At 44.1% G+C, this 18809-nt stretch overlaps 1 protein-coding gene across 2 annotated transcripts in view; it reads left to right on the top strand.

Annotated features, from left to right (window-relative positions):
• LOC121840439 (SH3 and PX domain-containing protein 2A-like) overlaps window positions 1-5156 on the top strand; it is a 42158-nt gene extending 37002 nt beyond the window's left edge. Inside the window, exon 5 of one of the 2 annotated variants that reach the window (XM_042303664.1) lies at window positions 5024-5156. In XM_042303664.1, the coding sequence (XP_042159598.1) occupies window positions 5024-5113 (90 nt within the window). In that variant the 3' untranslated portion in view covers window positions 5114-5156. Of the gene's footprint in view, window positions 1-465; window positions 598-5023 lie in introns of those variants that run through there. The other variant, XM_042303667.1, reaches the window with a different exon arrangement.
• The last annotated feature ends 13653 nt before the right edge of the window (window positions 5157-18809 follow it).

Below are 18809 nucleotides of genomic sequence, written 5' to 3'. Positions count from 1 at the left end.
CTCTCTCTCTCTCTCTCTCTCTCTCTCTCTCTCTCTCTCTCTCTCTAAAAAGTGAACAAGAAATATTACACTCACACAAGTTCCAAAATAATGAAGACAATTCACATATCATATTGTCTGTATGTAACGATAGGCAAATAGTTGAAGTAAAAGTTTGTTCTTCACCCTTTTCTTTTGGCAACAGGTCAGAAGGTCATCTTGCTGCTGTGATTGCACAGATAGATATGGGAGTTTATCTAAATTGGATTTTCAAATTCTTTGTGGGTCTGTGTAATCTGAGGGAAATATGTGTCCCTAAAATGGTCATACATTTTGCAGGAGGTTAGTTAGTGCAGCTTAGTTTCCACCTCATTTTGTGGGCAGTGTGCACATAACCAGTGTGCACATAACCAGTGTGCACATAACCAGTGTGCACATAACCAGTCTTCTCTTTTTTTTAAACTCTTTTTTCTCCCCAATATGTAGTTACAGTCTTGCCTCATCGCTGCAACTCCCTTACAGTGAGGCGAAGCTCGAGAGCCGGGTGTCCTCCGAAACATAACCCAACCAAGCCGCACTGCTCCTTGAAAAAATGCCCGCACCAATGTGTCGGAGGAAACGCCGTACACCTGGCGACTGTGTCAGCGTGCACCCGCCACAGCGTGCGGGATGGGACAAGGACATCCCTGCCGGCCAAACACTCCCCTAATGCAGACGACACTGGGTCAATTGTGTGCCGCCCCATGGGTCTCCCAGCTTCGACAGATCCTGGACTTGAACCCAGTCTCTAGTGGCACAGACCACTGCACCACTCAGGAGGCACCTAGCCTGTCTTCTCTTGAGAGCCAGGTCTGCCTACGGCAACCTTTCTCAATAGCAAGGCTTCTCTCTCTCTGCCCCTGTCTCTCCCCTCTCTCTCTCTCTCTCTACCCCCCCTCTCCTCCTCACCCTCTCCCTCCACTGCCTCCTCACCCGCCCCCTCTCTCTTGCTACCTCTCCCTCCCTCTCTCTCTCTCAATTCAATTTCAATTTAAGTGCTTTATTGGCATGTCTACATTGCCAAAGCAAGTGAAATAGATAATAAACAAAAGTGAAATAAACAATAAAAAAATGAACAAAAGTTATTTCTCTCTCTCTCTCTCACTTACTCCCCCCCTCTCACTTTCTCTCTCTCTCTCTCTCTCACTTACTCTCTCTCTCACACACACACACTTACTCGCTCTCTCTCACTTACCCCCCCTCTCTCTCTCTCTCTCTCTCTCTCTCTCTCTCTCTCACTTACTCCCCCCTCTCTCTCTCTCTCTCTTTCCCTCTCTCCACTCTCTTTCTCTCCCCACCTCCCTTTTTCACTCACCATGGTATCAAAGGCCAAGGATGTAAACAAACAAGGGGGCTGGACTGTCACACACACAATACAGCTGCTCCAGCACTCCCGAAGTAGGGAAGGTGTGCAGTTTTCTGCCTCGAAACACAGATAAAAGGGTGGACTTTATTGTCCAAGGCCACATCTTATAATCAGTGAAATCCAACATTTTGAAAGACTTTCTCTCACCTTTGATGATACGTTTTGATAACCTCCAAATACTCGTGCCCAGTCTTTATATAAATGCTCAAACATACCTTAAAGATGTTGTCAGTCATGTCAGAAGCTAGCAGATTCATTATTTACCTAAAACAGCAGCACATTCCAGCAAAGCTAACGTCACGTTTCGAAATGAACTCTCCTTGCTTCGTTTAATAGCACTCTCATGAATCTAGGAAATACGTCAGAGTACGTCAGAGTGCAGTGTTTATTTCATAGCACAAACATTTGTTAGCATGTTTCTCACGCTGGCTTTAGCCACAGAGGGAGCAGGCCTGGACCCATCTGGACAAGAGGAATACCTATGTGAGAATGCTGTTCATCGACTACAGCTCAGCATTCAACACCATAGTACCCTCCAAGCTCGTCATCAAGCTCGAGACCCTGGGTCTCGACCCCGCCCTGTGCAACTGGGTACTGGACTTCCTGACGGGGCGCCCCCAGGTGGTGAGGGTAGGCAACAACATCTCCTCCCCGCTGATCCTCAACACTGGGGCCCCACAAGGGTGCGTTCTGAGCCCTCTCCTGTACTCCCTGTTCACCCACGACTGCGTGGCCACGCACGCCTCCAACTCAATCATCAAGTTTGCGGACGACACAACAGTGGTAGGCTTGATTACCAACAACGACGAGACGGCCTACAGGGAGGAGGTGAGGGCCCTCGGAGTGTGGTGTCAGGAAAATAACCTCACACTCAACGTCAACAAAACTAAGGAGATGATTGTGGACTTCAGGAAACAGCAGAGGGAAACACCCCATATCCACATCGATGGAACAGTAGTGGAGAGGGTAGCAAGTTTTAAGTTCCTTGGCATACACATCACAGACAAACTGAATTGGTCCACTCACACAGACAGCATCGTGAAGAAGGCGCAGCAGCGCCTCTTCAACCTCAGGAGGCTGAAGAAATTCGGCTTGTCACCAAAAGCACTCACAAACTTCTACAGATGCACAATCGAGAGCATCCTGGCGGGCTGTATCACCACCTGGTACGGCAACTGCTCCGCCCTCAACCGTAAGGCTCTCCAGAGGGTAGTGAGGTCTGCACAACGCATCACCGGGGCAAAGTACCTGCCTCCAGGACACCTACACCACCCGATGCTACAGGAAGGCCATAAAGATCATCAAGGACATCAACCACCCGAGCCACTGCCTGTTCACCCCGCTATCATCCAGAAGGCGAGGTCAGTACAGGTGCATCAAAGCTGGGACCGAGAGACTGAAAAACAGCTTCTATCTCAAGGCCATCAGACTGTTAAACGGCCACCACTAACATTGAGTGGCTGCTGCCAACACACTGACAATGACACTGACTCAACTCCAGCCACTTTAATAATGGGAATTGATGGGAAATGAGGTAAATATATAAACAATGCTACCTTATATAATGTTACTTACCCTACATTATTCATCTCATATGCATACGTATATACTGTACTCTATATCATCGACTGCATCCTTATGTAATACATGTATCACTAGCCACTTTAACTATGCCACTTTGTTTACATACTCATCTCATATATATATACTGTACTCGATATCAGCTACTGTATCTTGCCTATGCTGCTCTGTACCATCACTCATTCATATATCCTTATGTACATATTCTTTATCCCCTTACACTGTGTATAAGACAGTAGTTTTGGAATTGTTAGTTAGATTACTTGTTGGTTATTACCGCATTGTCGGAACTAGAAGCACAAGCATTTCGCTACACTCGCATTAACATCTGCTAACCATGTGTATGTGACAAATAAAATTTGATTTGATTTGATTTGATTTGCCCTGGCAAGGGCAGGGAAGTTGCCTAGAAACACATGCCTCGGAACAAATGCCTCGGGAGTCAACGTCTGCATAGCTTGACAAATTCCCATGATTTGTAAATCTGTTTGGACCAAAAAGCTGGTGCGACAGCTAAAATAGCTTTGACAAAAAAACAAACATTTCAGCTAATTATTATTTTACCTTTTATTTAACTAGGCAAGTCAGTTAAGAACAAATTCTTATTTTCAATGACGGCCTAGGAACAGTGGGTTAACTGCCTGTTCAGTGGCAGAACGACAGATTTGTACCTTGTCAGCTCGGTGATTTGAACTTGCAACCTTTCGGTTACTAGTCCAACACTCTAACCACTAGGCTACCCTGCCGCCCCTAATAGGGAGAAGTATCTAACAAAATAACTACATTATTGCAGTCACTATGTAACGGTTTTCTTGAGTTGAAGGAGAGGCGGACCAAAACGCAGCGTGGTTGTTATTCATGGTTCTTTAATAAAGAAACTATACATGAATAGACTAACAAAACCAAGAAATGTAAAAAACCAAAACAGCCCTATCTGGTGCAAACACAGAGACAGGAACAATCACCCACAAAACCCAACACCAAACAGGCTACCTAAATATGGTTCCCAATCAGAGACAATGATTAACACCTGCCTCTGATTGAGAACCATATCAGGCCAAACATTGAAATAGACAAACTAGACATGTAACATAGAATGCCCACTCAGATCACACCCTGACCAAAAAAAAAAAAAAAGATACAAAGCAAACTATGACACACTAATTATAAACTATTTACATAATAGAAATGTTGGTACATTTGTGGACAAAATTCTTGCTTACTCAACTTTTAAAGGTTTACTTAATATGTCTTAAAATATGTTTTTATGTTAAGAGATGTTAAGAGATTGTTCTGCCTGTCTATCACTCATCATCTTCTGATCTGAACTTTACTACTTCCTGTTTGTTGTCACAAGACAAACAACAGAAGGATCGTGATGACACAGACGGCCCTCTCAAGGGATTGTGAGAGGCTGGAGCCAAACCATCTGTATCACTAGCTGTCTTTTAATATAATATACACTTCCTCAATGACACATGACTAGAAAAGGAGCATATGAGTGCGGACGGGTATTTGCTCTTATTGTGAACAATGGAATATTAATTCATTTGAAGTTGTGCACTGTCCCTGTGAAATAAATCCCATCAATATGAAATGGATGTTGTTCAACATCAATCTCAGATATAGTACTATATGTCCACTATGTCTACCTTGTCATTGGCTCCTATTGATCTGTTCCTATAATAGTGTGACTTAGCATGACCATTACAAATGGATGTCCATCCTCAGTGGAATAGACTGACATATGATCTTCCATTGAATTGGAGCCAAACTCTGTGCTAAGGATTATACTGTGTGTATTGTAAAGGTAGAACGTAAAATGGATGTCGGAATGCATCCTCCGTAGTCCATCATTCCAAGAGCTGCTTTGTATGGTGCATCGTTGCACGGTATCTTACAACGGATGTTCTCCCTCCCCTTTCCCCCTCTGCCCCCCCCTCTCTCCCCCTCCCTCTCTCTCCCCCTCCCTCCTTCCCCTATTCCCCCCTCTCACTCTCTCTCTCTCTCTCTCTCTCTCTCTCTCTCTCTCTCTCTCTCTCTCTCTCTCTCTCTCAGGCTCTGGTCCGTCTCCCTCCTCAGTTGTCTCAGAGTGAGGAGGTGCTGCGCTTCTTTGAGACCAAAGCTGATGACCTCAACCCCCAGTAGAGTGAGTATCTAACACACACACACACACACACACACACACACACACACACACACACACACACACACACACACACACGCAAATCAATTCAAGGGGCTTTATTAGCATGGGAAAGCAAGTGAAATGGATAAACAAAAGTAAAATAAACTATAAAAAATGAACAGTAAATATAAGTAATTGCGGGGGAAAAATGTATGTTTATCGACATTTATCAAACAATAATTATATTTTTTGCTGAAGAGCCCATGAGTGCATGATCTCTCTCTCTAACAATGTGTGTCCTCACCAAACTCAATATTTCGCCCTGTCTCTTTTTCAAAACTTTCCCATCCTGCTGTGCGGTGTGTCTCAGAGAGAATCAGAGAGGCTGAGGCCTCATTGTTTACAGTGTGGGTCCTTTTGAACAGAGGAAGTGGAGGCCAGGCTTTGATGCCACCAGCAGGAGGGTAGAGGGTTCACACACTGATCCATGGACAGAGTTTGTAGGGCGGCCATGTTCCAAACACTAAAAGGGAACTATGGGGGTGTATACTGAGAAGTAGAACTACTAATGTGCTGTCTATGTGGTAGATAGTTGGCTGACTATGGGGGGGTTGTGTGTCTGTGTGTGTGTCTGTGTGTGTGTGTTTTTGTGTGTGTCTGTGTGTGTGTGTGTGCTTGTGTGTGTGTGTCTGTGTGTGTGTGTGTCTGTATGTGTGTGTGTGTGTGTCTGTGTGTGTGTGTGTGTGTGTGTGTGTGTGTGTGTCGGAATGTGTGTGTGTGTGTGTCTGTGTGTGTGTGTGTGGGTGTGCGTCTGTGTGTGTGTGTGTGGGTGTGTGTTTGTGTCTGTATGTGTGTGTGTGTGTGTGTGTGTGTGTGTGTGTGTGTGTGTGTGTGTGTGTGTGTGTGTGTGTGTGTGTGTGTGTGTGTGTGTGTGTCTGTGTGTGTGTGTGTGTGTGTGTGTGTGTGTGTGTGTGTGTCTGTGTGTGTCTGTGTGTGTGTGTGGGTGTGTGTGGGTGTGTGCTTGTGTCTGTGTGTCTGTGTGTGTGTGTGTGGTCTGTGTGTGTGTGTGGGTGTGTGTTTGTGTCTGTGTGTGTGTGTGTGTGTGTGTGTGTTTGTGTCTGTGTGTGTGTGTGGGTGTGTGTTTGTGTCTGTGTGTGTGTGTGTGTGTGGGTGTGTGTTTGTGTCGCTCAACTTCTTCCTACTTCTACACCTTTCCCATGAACTGTTGGTCCTATTGGGAAGTACTCAAGGTATGATTAACAATGTGTAAAAAATAAAGTGCCTTTGAACAGGGGTATGGTAGTAGGTGCCAGGCGCACCGGTTTGTGTCAAGAACTGCAACGCTGCTGGGTTTTTCACACTTAACCGTTTCCAGTGTGTATCAAGAATGGTCCTCCACCCAAAGGACATCCAGCCATCTTGACACAACTGTGGGAAGCATCGGAGTCAACATGGGCCAGCATCTCTGTGGAATGTTTTCAACACCTTGTAGGGTCCATTCCCTGACGAATTGAGGCTGTTCTGAGGGCAAAGGGGGGGGGGTCACGTACACTCGCTGTATGTGACCATGTTCCAAAGTACCCTCTTTAGAACGTTTTGGTGTGTTCCCTAGTCAGCTCTTTTTCCAAGCTATGAAAAGTTAGCAAGCTAGCAAGCCTCTACCATTTGGGAAAAGGGAGAGAGATTGTAGGAGTTGGTGTGTGTGTGTGTGTGTGTGGATGACGGAATGTGTGTGTGTGTTGGGAGGGTGACAAGTTTCATACTTCTTGGAGATGTTCCTTTCCCCTCTGGGTACTTTTTAATTAGGGGAACGAAAACTGTGCTCTCCAAATTCACGTTCGAAAGCTCCAAATCAGTTGTAATAGACTGGTAACACACACGCATGCAGGCAAGCACACCACCTGAGGCGCAGACTCCCTAGTTAGATGCTGACAGTTTTCTCATCCATGTTTCAATTACTCCTCTCATTATTTTATTCCCTTCCTTGCTTCTCTGCCTCTCCTCTGCCTCACTTCTCTGCCTCACTTCTCTGCCTCTCCTCTGCCTTGCTTCTCTGCCTCTCCTCTGCCTCACTTCTCTGCCTCTCCTCTGCCTCACTTCTCTGCCTCACTTCTCTGCCTCTCCTCTGCCTTGCTTCTCTGCCTCTCCTCTGCCTCGCTCCTCTGCCTCTCCTCTGCCTCACTTCTCTGCCTCTCCTCTGCCTCGCTCCTCTGCCTCTCCTCTGCCTCGCTTCTCTGCCTCTCCTCTGCCTCGCTTCTCTGCCTCTCCTCTGCCTTGCTTCTCTGCCTCTCCTTTGCCTCGCTTCTCTGCTTCCCGGTTGTTTAAATCCTTGCTTCTTTCACTGGAATGAAGAAAGGATGCGAGGAGAAAAGAGATAGAGAGAGGGAAGAGGAGAAGACAGTAGATATAGTGACCTCTGTCTCACGGTGATATCCTGCTGAGGCTTAATAGTCTCTTTTCCTCCCTCCTCCCTCTTTCCTCCCCTTTTCTCTCGTTCTGTCCATCCCCAGCTCATAAATTCAAGTCTGCTTTAATTGACATGACAGCTCAAGGTTAGAAACGTTATTGCCAAAGTGGTTAGGATTCGATCAACAGCATCTCTCTCTCTTTCTCTCTTTCTCCCTTCTCTCCTCCCTCATTCCTCCCCTCCCTAGCTGTATCGCTCACAGTCTTTCTATAGCTCCATTCATCGCTCTCTCCATCTTTTTCTCACTTCATTATCTCTCTCTTTCTCTCTCTCTCTGTCTCTCACTCTCTTGCTCTCTCTCTCGCTCTCTCTCTCTCTCCCTATTCTACCTCCCTCCTTCTTTGTATTCTCTATGACATGAGTGGTGCGGTCTATTTTGGTATGTAAAGACAACACATTAATCATGTAGTCCAGAGACTAGTCGGAGAAGACGAAGTCACATATCTCCATCAATAATACACACGTACACCCTATACCCTCAGTGCTCTCTCTCTCTCTCTCTCTCTCTCTCTCTCTCTCTCTCTCTCTCTTTCCCCCCTCACCCCCCCTCTCCCCCCTCTCTCACACACACACACACACACACACACACACACACACACACACACACACACACACACACACACCATCTCATTACATTGCATTGCTCTTGGCCAGTCCTCATCTCTAAAGGAAAGCCTGGCTAAGATTGTGACTCCATTATAGCATCAATATGTATGATAATGGACATGGAAAGTGGGGTAGACTAAATGGACATGCTAAGCTTGTTCCTGTCTATTGTAACAATGGGAAGTAATGGTGGAGGTGGATTTTATCCATCTCTCATATACTATTCTAGCACTCACACATTTCATAGTGGTGGTGCACTGAATCCAGAAAGGTTGCATCCTAAATGGCACACTATTCCTTATCGCCTCTGCAGAAAATGTGTGCACTATATAGGGAATAGGGTGCCATTTGAGATGCAGACATGGACTATTCTAGCAGTTACACATCATGATTCAGAAGTAGATTTCTGTCTGGGGGGAAATTGTATGGGCTTTCATCTTGGTTCCTTTCCTTCACATCCGCTAAATGGAAATGAATTAGAGGACATTTAGCAGTGAGATTGGCCACTGATTTACTTCCATGATTGGTGTGTGTGTGGTAGGGAGGAGGGGCGGTGTGTATGTTGTGTGTGTGTGTGTGTGTGTGACTATACTCCAGAGTAATCTGCAGGAGGAAAACTAATTTGAAACACATTAATCATGGAATTATAGGAGGCAGTTTGACCTGTTCCAAACAGGTGTGTGTGTGTGTGACTATATTCCAGAGTAATCTGCAGGAGGAAAACTAATTTGAAACACATTAATCATGGAATTATAGGAGGCAGTTTGACCTGTTCCAAACAGGCGTGTGTGTGTGTGTGTGTGTGTGTGTGTGTGACTATACTCCAGAGTAATCTGCAGGAGGAAAACTAATTTGAAACACATTAATCATGGAATTATAGGAGGCAGACCTGTTCCAAACAGGTGTGTGTGTGTGTGTGTGTGTGTGTGTGTGTGTGAGAGAGAGAGTGTGTTGAATAGGAATTACCTTGGAAGTCAGAGCCCCACAACAAAAAAATTGTTTTTTAAAGTTGCAATTTCCCGAATAAAGCTCTTCAGATATTTTATTATCTTATCGATTGCAGTCTTCTATTAATGTAGTATTACCTCATCAGTCTCATTCCTGAACATCGCAAAACCTTGGATATCTGCACGAACCCTAGCATCATAATGAGAAAAAGTCCCTAGTCCTTAGTGGATGAAACCGATATGATGGCTTGGTAGACAAAGGAAAGGGGTGGGGACAGATAAGAAAGAGCAGGAGAACAGAATGGACCCACCACATACACACAATACGTTCATAGTAAATATGGATATTTTGCACCCTAACAACTGCTCATTTGGATTTTAGAAATGCAATTAACAAGTCTACGACTTTGTCGTCCCTCTCTGTGAATGCCGGTCCGTCTGCTGGATAGATTGTCGACAGCAAGTCTCTGGTTTGTCCACCAGAGATCAAAGCCTTCTGTAGTTTTAGGTTTTTATAATGGATACGTCAGAGGACCATTCGAAAATGTTCTGAGAGTGGATACGTTTACCAGACTAAAGTATTTGAACAGCTGCAGCCGGTCTTTAGTTTGTAGATTTCTTCACCATTTCAGCTTGGGGATGATCTTCAAGTTCTCTGGTCTTGTCCTTTTGTAGAGTTGTAGTTCAAACCATTTTGCAACATCCGGCTCACGCCTTAGTCTGCTTGGTCTATAGAGTGGTAGACATTCCAACGTGGGGACCTCATCCCTGTGACTATATTTAAATGGCCAAGCATTTCAACATGTAGCGACAGGGCCATGTTTTCTGATCTCAATGGTTGATTATTCAGGTCACAGCTAGAACCACTTTACCCACCGGCAGCAACCCGACATGTTTTGGTCTATTGTACATTTTGTCGGATGTGGGTTCTATACTGGAGTAGAAAAGGGGGCGTTCCATGTCGCCGATGTAAATGTCTGTGCTCACGGGGTGTGGTCGCTGAGTTATAGTTAAAACTTTATATGAAAAAAATTCTCTCATTTAGAAGGTTAACATCACATTTCATCTTCTCACAAATAGTTTCATATTTAATCATATACGTTCTACAATATTTAGATGTAAATCTGGTAACTGGGAAATGTACACATTCAGAGAAACAGTTATGATGTTCTGCTCTGGTAGTTACATTACAAATCAGTAAGGCATTCGACATGATTGTTCTTTAAGTACCCACAGAGAGTTTCAACTGGTTGGAATACAGAAATATGGTTAGATTATTCAATCTTTTGAGGTTACCTTACTGCAAAACTTTCATTTTGGCAGAGTGAGGAAACGAGTTTCGGTATTTACGACCGCTATAAACCCGTGGTGGGAGAGAAAGAGAGAGAGGGGGGGGGGCTATGATCCTCACCCAAAAGGGGCACGTCATGACAGTGCGTTATGTGTCCATTGTCCCTCATCTGTTCCAAAAGAGAGAGAGAAAGACCCATGAAGATGTAGATAGATTAAAATAAATTAAAATGTTATTTGTCACATGCGCCGAATACAACAGGTATAGACCTTACAGTGAAATGCTTACTTACAAGCCCTTAACCAACAATGCTTTAAGAAGTTTTAAAGAACAAAAAAGTGTTAAGAAAAAATAGAAAATAAAGTAACTAATAATTAAACAGTAGCAGTAAAATAACAATAGCGAGGCTATATACAGTGCCTTGCGAAAGTATTCGGCCCCCTTGAACTTTGCGACCTTTTGCCACATTTCAGGCTTCAAACATAAAGATATAAAACTGTATTTTTTTGTGAAGAATCAACAACAAGTGGGACACAATCATGAAGTGGAACGACATTTATTGGATATTTCAAACTTTTTTAACAAATCAAAAACTGAAAAATTGGGCGTGCAAAATTATTCAGCCCCTTTACTTTCAGTGCAGCAAACTCTCTCCAGAAGTTCAGTGAGGATCTCTGAATGATCCAATGTTGACCTAAATGACTAATGATGATAAATACAATCCACCTGTGTGTAATCAAGTCTCCGTATAAATGCACCTGCACTGTGATAGTCTCAGAGGTCCATTAAAAGCGCAGAGAGCATCATGAAGAACAAGGAACACACCAGGCAGGTCCGAGATACTGTTGTGAAGAAGTTTAAAGCCGGATTTGGATACAAAAAGATTTCCCAAGCTTTAAACATCCCAAGGAGCACTGTGCAAGCGATAATATTGAAATGGAAGGAGTATCAGACCACTGCAAATCTACCAAGACCTGGCCGTCCCTCTAAACTTTCAGCTCATACAAGGAGAAGACTGATCAGAGATGCAGCCAAGAGGCCCATGATCACTCTGGATGAACTGCAGAGATCTACAGCTGAGGTGGGAGACTCTGTCCATAGGACAACAACCAGTCGTATATTGCACAAATCTGGCCTTTATGGAAGAGTGGCAAGAAGAAAGCCATTTCTTAAAGATATCCATAAAAAGTGTTGTTTAAAGTTTGCCACAAGCCACCTGGGAGACACACCAAACATGTGGAAGAAGGCGCTCTGGTCAGATGAAACCAAAATTGAACTTTTTGGCAACAATGCAAAACGTTATGTTTGGCGTAAAAGCAACACAGCTCATCACCCTGAACACACCATCCCCACTGTCAAACATGGTGGTGGCAGCATCATGGTTTGGGCCTGCTTTTCTTCAGCAGGGACAGGGAAGATGGTTAAAATTGATGGGAAGATGGATGGAGCCAAATACAGGACCATTCTGGAAGAAAACCTGATGGAGTCTGCAAAAGACCTGAGACTGGGACGGAGATTTGTCTTCCAGCAAGACAATGATCCAAAACATAAAGCAAAATCTACAATGGAATGGTTCAAAAATAAACATATCCAGGTGTTAGAATGGCCAAGTCAAAGTCCAGACCTGAATCCAATCGAGAATCTGTGGAAAGAACTGAAAACTGCTGTTCACAAATGCTCTCCATCCAACCTCACTGAGCTCGAGCTGTTTTGAAAGGAGGAATGGGTAAAAATTTCAGTCTCTCGATGTGCAAAACTGATAAAGACATACCCCAAGCGACTTACAGCTGTAATCGCAGCAAAAGGTGGCGCTACAAAGTATTAACTTAAGGGGGCTGAATAATTTTGCACGCCCAATTTTTCAGTTTTTGATTTGTTAAAAAAGTTTGAAATATCCAATAAATGTCGTTCCACTTCATGATTGTGTCCCACTTGTTGTTGATTCTTCACAAAAAAATACAGTTTTATATCTTTATGTTTGAAGCTTGAAATGTGGCAAAAGGTCGCAAAGTTCAAGGGGGCCGAATACTTTCGCAAGGCACTGTACAGTGGGTACCGGTTAGTTGATGTAATTGAGGTAATATGTTCATGTAGGTAGAGTTAAAGTGACTATGCATAGATAATGAACAGAGAGTAGCAGCAGGGTAAAAGAGGGGTCTGGGTAGCCCTTTGATTAGCTGTTCAGGACTCTTATGGCTTGGGGGTAGAATTTTTAAGAAGCCTTTTGGACCTAAACATGGCGATCCGGGACCGCTTGCCGTGCAGTTGCAGAGAGAACAATCTATGACTACAGTGGCTGGAGACAATTTGTAGGGCCATCTTCATTCACATTGGAGTGGGCCTAAGGTTTCTGGTATAATGGTGTTGATGTGAGCCATGACCAGCCATAAAAGCACTTCATGGCTACAGACGTGAGTGCTACGGTCGTTAGTCATTTAGGCAGGTTACCTTAGTGTTCTTGGGCAGAGGGGCAGATTGCGGATATTCTTCCCTTTGTAGTCTATAATAGTTTGAAAGCCCTGCCATATCCGACGTGTGTCGGAGCCGGTGTAGTACAATTTAATCTTAGTCCTGTATTGAAGCTTTGTCTGTTTGATGGTTCGTCGGAGGGCATAGCGGGATTTCTTATAAGCTTCCGAGTTAGATTCCTGCTCCTTGAAAGCGGCAGCTCTACCCTTTAGCTCAATGTGGATGTTGCCTGTAATCCATGGCTTCTGGTTGAGGTATGTACGTACGGTAACTGTGGGGATGACGTCATCGATGCACTTATTGATGAAGCCTGTGACTGATGTGGTGTAATCCTCAATGCCATCGGAAGAATCCCGGAACATATTCCAGTCTGTGCTAGCAAAACAGTCCTGTAGCTTAGCATCTGCTTCGTCTGACTACTTTCTTATTGACCGAGTCACTGGTGCTTCCTGCTTTAGTTTTTGCTTGTAAGCAGGAATCAGGAGGATAGAATTATGGTCAGATTTGCCAAATGGAGGGCGAGGGAAAGTTTTGTACGCGTCTCTGTGTTTGAAGTAAAGGTGGTCTAGAGTTATTTCCCTTCTGGTTGCACATTTAACATGCTGGTAGAAATTAGGTTAAAAGGAGAGATGATGATTCCCTTCATTAATGTCCCCACCCAAGAGTGTCGCCTCTAGATGATCTTTTTCCTGTTTACTCATGGCTGTATACAGCTCATTGAGTTGTGCAGTCTTCGTGCCAGTATTGGTTTGTGGTCGTATATAGAAAGCTACGAAAAATACAGATGAAAACTCTCTTGGTAAATAGTGTGGTCTAAAGCTTATCATGAGATACTCTACCTCAGGCGAGCAAAACCTTCCTTAGATTTTGTGCACCAGCTGTTGTTTACAAATATACATAGACCGCCACCACTTGTCTTACCAGAGGCCGCTGTTCTAGATAGAGCTTGCATGTATGTGTACTTTTGTGCCTGTGTATAATATGGTAGCCGTCTGTCTCTGACTGTGACTACCAGACCATACAACATATCCTCCCTCCTCCTGCTCCATTGTCCCAACTCCCTCTCTTACCTCAGTCAGTGATCTCTCCACCTCCCCCTGTGCCTCCCTCAGGGCTGCCTGTGTAACAGATAGGCCAGTTGAAGCACCAGACTAACAGCTCCAGCTAACAGCTTTAGCCACTCAACCCTGATGGATAAAGCTACTACGCCCTGCCCCCTGTAATCAATACTGGTCTACCCAGAGTATTGGGAGGCCCATAGCATTGTATCCAAAGTGATATGCTCTGTTTCAGCTTTCGAAACAGTGGCGAAAGCACTCTGAACCCAGCCTGGCATACAAACTGTTATGTTTGTGTGTGTGTCGGAGCGTTAGGCCCTCCTACTGTGTGTGTTGATTTTCAAACGGAGCGCACGCACGCACACACACACAAACACACACACACGCACAGAGAGAGACAGAATGGGCAGCTCACTCCATTTGGACACAGAATTATATTTTGTAATGCTGCTTTGTGTGTGTTCATTTCAAAACTGAACGGATCAATGGAAGAATAGAAGTTGAGTAATTGTTTTGCAACAGTGTAACAAGTCAGATTGCAAGTATTGGGGTTTTGATGTTATCTGTGTTGTTAGGTTTGGCATTTGGAGGAATTTGTTTGTGTGTGTGTGTGTGTGTGTGTGTGTGTTTGTGTGTGTGTGTGTGTGTGTGTGTGCGTGCGTGCGTGTACATGAGTATGATGAATAGTCGCAGTCAGTGCAGCAGTCAGTGTGGTGAAATGTGTCCACCTCATCAGTTACTGTAAAAGGAGGAGAGGAAAGGATGAGGAGGAGGGGGGAGGAGTGGGGGTGAAGAGGGACCCTAGGGAGGGTATGGGGGTTAGGGGTGGAGGATTGATGGTGTAGAGTTAGCTCTTGAGCTTGACAGTCTAGACAAGAACACTGTCTCACATTGTTGTCTTGCACCCCCTTTCCTTTGTTTGCTGAAGCATGGAGGCCCACCTGAACAAACTGCTGTTAGAATAGGCAAACTGCTGTCAGGCAAACTGCTGTTAGAATGTACTTTATAGTACCTTTCATTAACAAGCCATTAATAATATAATTGATTAGGCATGTGTTGGTTATTAGTAATACCTCCTATAGATACTCCTGTAGTACCCTCTGTTACTCCTATAGTACCCTCTGTTACTCCTATAGTACCCTCTGTTACTCCTGTAGTACCCTCTGTTACTGTTGTAGTACCCTCTGTTACTCCTCTGGTACCCTCTGTTACTCCTATAGTACCCTCTGTTACTCCTGCAGTACCCTCTGCTACTCATATAATATCCTCTGCTACTCTTGCCGTACCCTCTGTTACTCTTGTAGTACCCTCTGTTACTTCTGCAGTACCCTCTGTTACTCCTGTAGTACCCTCTGTTACTCCTGTAGTACCCTCTGTTACTTCAATAGTACCCTCCGTTACTCCTGTAGTACCCTCTGTTACTCCTATAGTACCCTCTGTTACTCATATAGGACCCTCTGTTACTCCTGTAGTACCCTCTGTTACTGCTGTAGTACCCTCTGTTACTCCTGTAGTACCCTCTGTTACTCCTGTAGTACCCTCTGTTACTCCTGTAGTACCCTCTGTTACTGCTGTAGTACCCTCTGTTACTCTTATAGTACCCTCTGTTACTCCTATAGTACCCTCTGTTACTGCTGTAGTACCCTCTGTTACTCCTGTAGTACCCTCTGTTACTCCTGTAGTACCCTCTGTTACTCCTGTAGTACCCTCTGTTACTCCTATAGTACCCTCTGTTACTGCTGTAGTACCCCCTGTTACTCCTGTAGTACCCTCTGTTACTCCTGTAGTACACTCTGTTACTCCTGTAGTACACTCTGTTACTCCTGTAGTACCCTCTGTTACTCCTGTAGTACCCTCTGTTACTCCTATAGTACCCTCTGTTACTGCTGTAGTACCCTCTGTTACTCCTGTAGTACCCTCTGTTACTCCTGCAGTACCCTCTATTACTCCTACAGTATCCTCTGCTACTCATATAATATCCTCTGCTACTCCTGCCGTACACTCTGTTACTCCTGTAGTACCCTCTGATACTCCTGCAGTACCCTCTGTTACTCCTACAGTATCCTCTGCTACTCATATAATATCCTCTGCTACTCCTATGGTACCCTCTGCTACCCCTATAGTACCCTATATTACTCCTATAATACCGTCTGTTACTCCTATAGTACCCTCTGCTATTCCTATAGTACCTTGCCTACCAGACTGGTAGTGTTAGGACTGGAACAAGACTACTCCTATAGCTGTTTCAAACTGAATCAAGAGAATGAGTCAAACCTTTCCAAAGGGCACGGCTGCTAAGGTAGATTGAATTCTCAAACCATGATCTGATTCCACTGGGGCCATGTGTCTCTGTACAGTAAGAATCAATCCCACCAATCACATCTTGAAAAGGGCAGACCTTGAGGGATCCAGATTAGTTATAGTCTGTGTGTGAGGTGCAGGGATATAACACCATTGTAAGTTAAACCTATATTTATGTTTATTTATTTTCCCTTATTTTCCCTTTTGCATTTTAACTATTTGCACATCATTACAACACTGTATATAGACATAATATGACATTTTTAATGTATTTATTCTTTTGGAACTTTTGTAAGTGTAATGTTCACTGTTGATTTTTTATTGTTTAATACACTTTTGTTTATTATCTATTTCACTTGCTTTGGCAATGTAAACTAATGTTTCCCATGCCAATAAAGCCCCTTAAATTGACATTGAAATCGATATTAGGGACATCTGCCTGTGAATGTGAGTACTGCAACAGAGAGACAAATTCAAGGCTGATTTCATTGATGTGCCTTAGAATAGCTCAACTTGTTTTTCAAATGAGAGTTCTTCATCTTTTATGTCTTAAATGACATGTACATTCTTTGTATGTCAAGTCTTTCTCTGTGTCGCGTCAGTCTATCTTTCAGTCTTTATCTCTTACACACCAACACAGCAGTGTCAAAGCCTCAAAACATGTGCAATTCATTTGTTGATCCTTCTCTGCACAAATGAACTTGAAATATATGCTTGTGAGCTTGAGTTTCACCTGGAATCAACCACCAACATATTAAAGACATCTCGAATCTTCACTTTTAAGCATTTCCCTCAAGTACAGCAGCGTGGTCATGTTCATTCCACCAACTCACCACGAGGCGGCGTTCTCCTCTGTGTAAATGGCCCTATCTGGAAACAGCTGTCGAGACCCAGATCAGCTGGAATACAGTGCAGACTGCAGGACTACAGCCAGTGACCCTGTGGCTCCAAACTACAGTAGGGAGAAAAGTGTCCCAGGGGGCTTTCCGTCAGAGATAAATGTGTCCACTGTCTGGTATTTTACTGTTGTTTTTTTTCCCCTGTCGTTTCTTTCCCCTCTCTGTCATTATTGATGTACATTTTGGCCCCGGGCTGTTCCTGTGAGAGATAGATTTCCAGACACGATTCCTTGTCTTTTCTGATCGTTTTTTAAGATTCTCTCGCTCTTTTCCTCGGTCTGACATGGGAGGAATTTTCACACTTTCTTTTCGCTGGGATTTAAATGATGGATGAATTTGAATGGAATGGCCATATCCACAGCACCTGTATCGGTGCTCAAACTAGGCTAGACAGTACAGTATTGTCCATCAGCAGATGCACTTAGAATATTGTATTATAATCCCTGTCTGACTGAATGAAGGATGAACGATTTTATACCCTTCAGTTGAATGTCAAATTTGATTGGTCACATACACTTATTTAGCAGATGTTATTGCAGGTGTAAATGCGTGTACAATGTTGCTTAGGAGCTAAATATGCTAAATACGTCGACACTAACTGACATCACTGCTCAGAACTCACATTGTTCACCACCTTCCTGTAAATAACAACTACAATTCCCTTTGAGAGTGGTCCCAGTCTTCAGTCTTCTTATCAGATTATAACTGGGATAAGTCATGGACTCAAGTGATTGGTCAGCTGTTGGGGCCTCTCCGCAGGCTATGAGCTAAGTAGCATTGTGTTGTCCCAAGTGATGGTGTAAGTCTCCAATCAGACTGGGCCTTTTTGGCTAATTAGAAAGAATGGATGGGGTGTGTGTTAGGGGAGGGGGTAATTGTGTGTGTATGTGTGTGTGTTTGTGGGGGTAATTGATTCTCTGTACCCTTTTAGGGAGGGTTGCTAGTGGGCAGACGGAGCTTGAGCCTTGGCCCAATAATTAGGGGGCGGGGGGGAGGGAGAGTTGAGGGGTGGTAATATGGTACACATCAGGGATTTAGGGTTCAGGTTAGAGGGGGTTTGGCTAAGGGGGCTGAGGTTCAGATTGGGTTTACTTATGGAGGGAGGGAGAGAGACTTTAACACTGTACATCGACATGTGAAATGTCTCTATTCCTTTGAAACTTTTGTGAGTGTAATGTTTACTGTTCATTTTTGATTGTTCATTTCACTTTTTTTTAATATGATCTATTTAACTTGCTTAGGCAATGTAAACATATATTTCCCATGCCAACAAAGCCCTTTGGACTCTTTTGAGAAGGCAAGAGAGAGGGAGGGGGGAGAGAGAGAGAGAGAGAGAGGAAGGAGGGACAGATTCATTTGGAGAAGTGCACGTTTACCTTCGAACCAACGGGCCAAACTCTGGGGGCCATTGGGTGTAATTAGTGCACAACCATCATGTTATTACTGTAGCTAAAGACCCCCTCAGTCTTTATCTCTCAGTCTGTTCCAGTTCATACACTGTCAATAAGGAACAGATTGCCTGGTTTGGATAGTCGCACACAGGATTTAAAGACCGTCTCAATGAACTCCTAAACCCTACTTTTGGGCCCTAGCCCTTCAATGTTTGTAGATCTGTAAGGTGGAAGCAATATGGTGGAAGTCCCCCCACCCCACTGCTTATACCCAGACCTTTCAGATC

Source organism: Oncorhynchus tshawytscha, linkage group LG02, assembly GCF_018296145.1.
Source record: "Oncorhynchus tshawytscha isolate Ot180627B linkage group LG02, Otsh_v2.0, whole genome shotgun sequence".
NCBI lineage: Eukaryota > Metazoa > Chordata > Actinopteri > Salmoniformes > Salmonidae > Oncorhynchus > Oncorhynchus tshawytscha.
The sequence above is the reverse complement of the archived record's forward strand: the minus strand, read 5'-3'. Positions and strand labels throughout refer to the sequence as shown.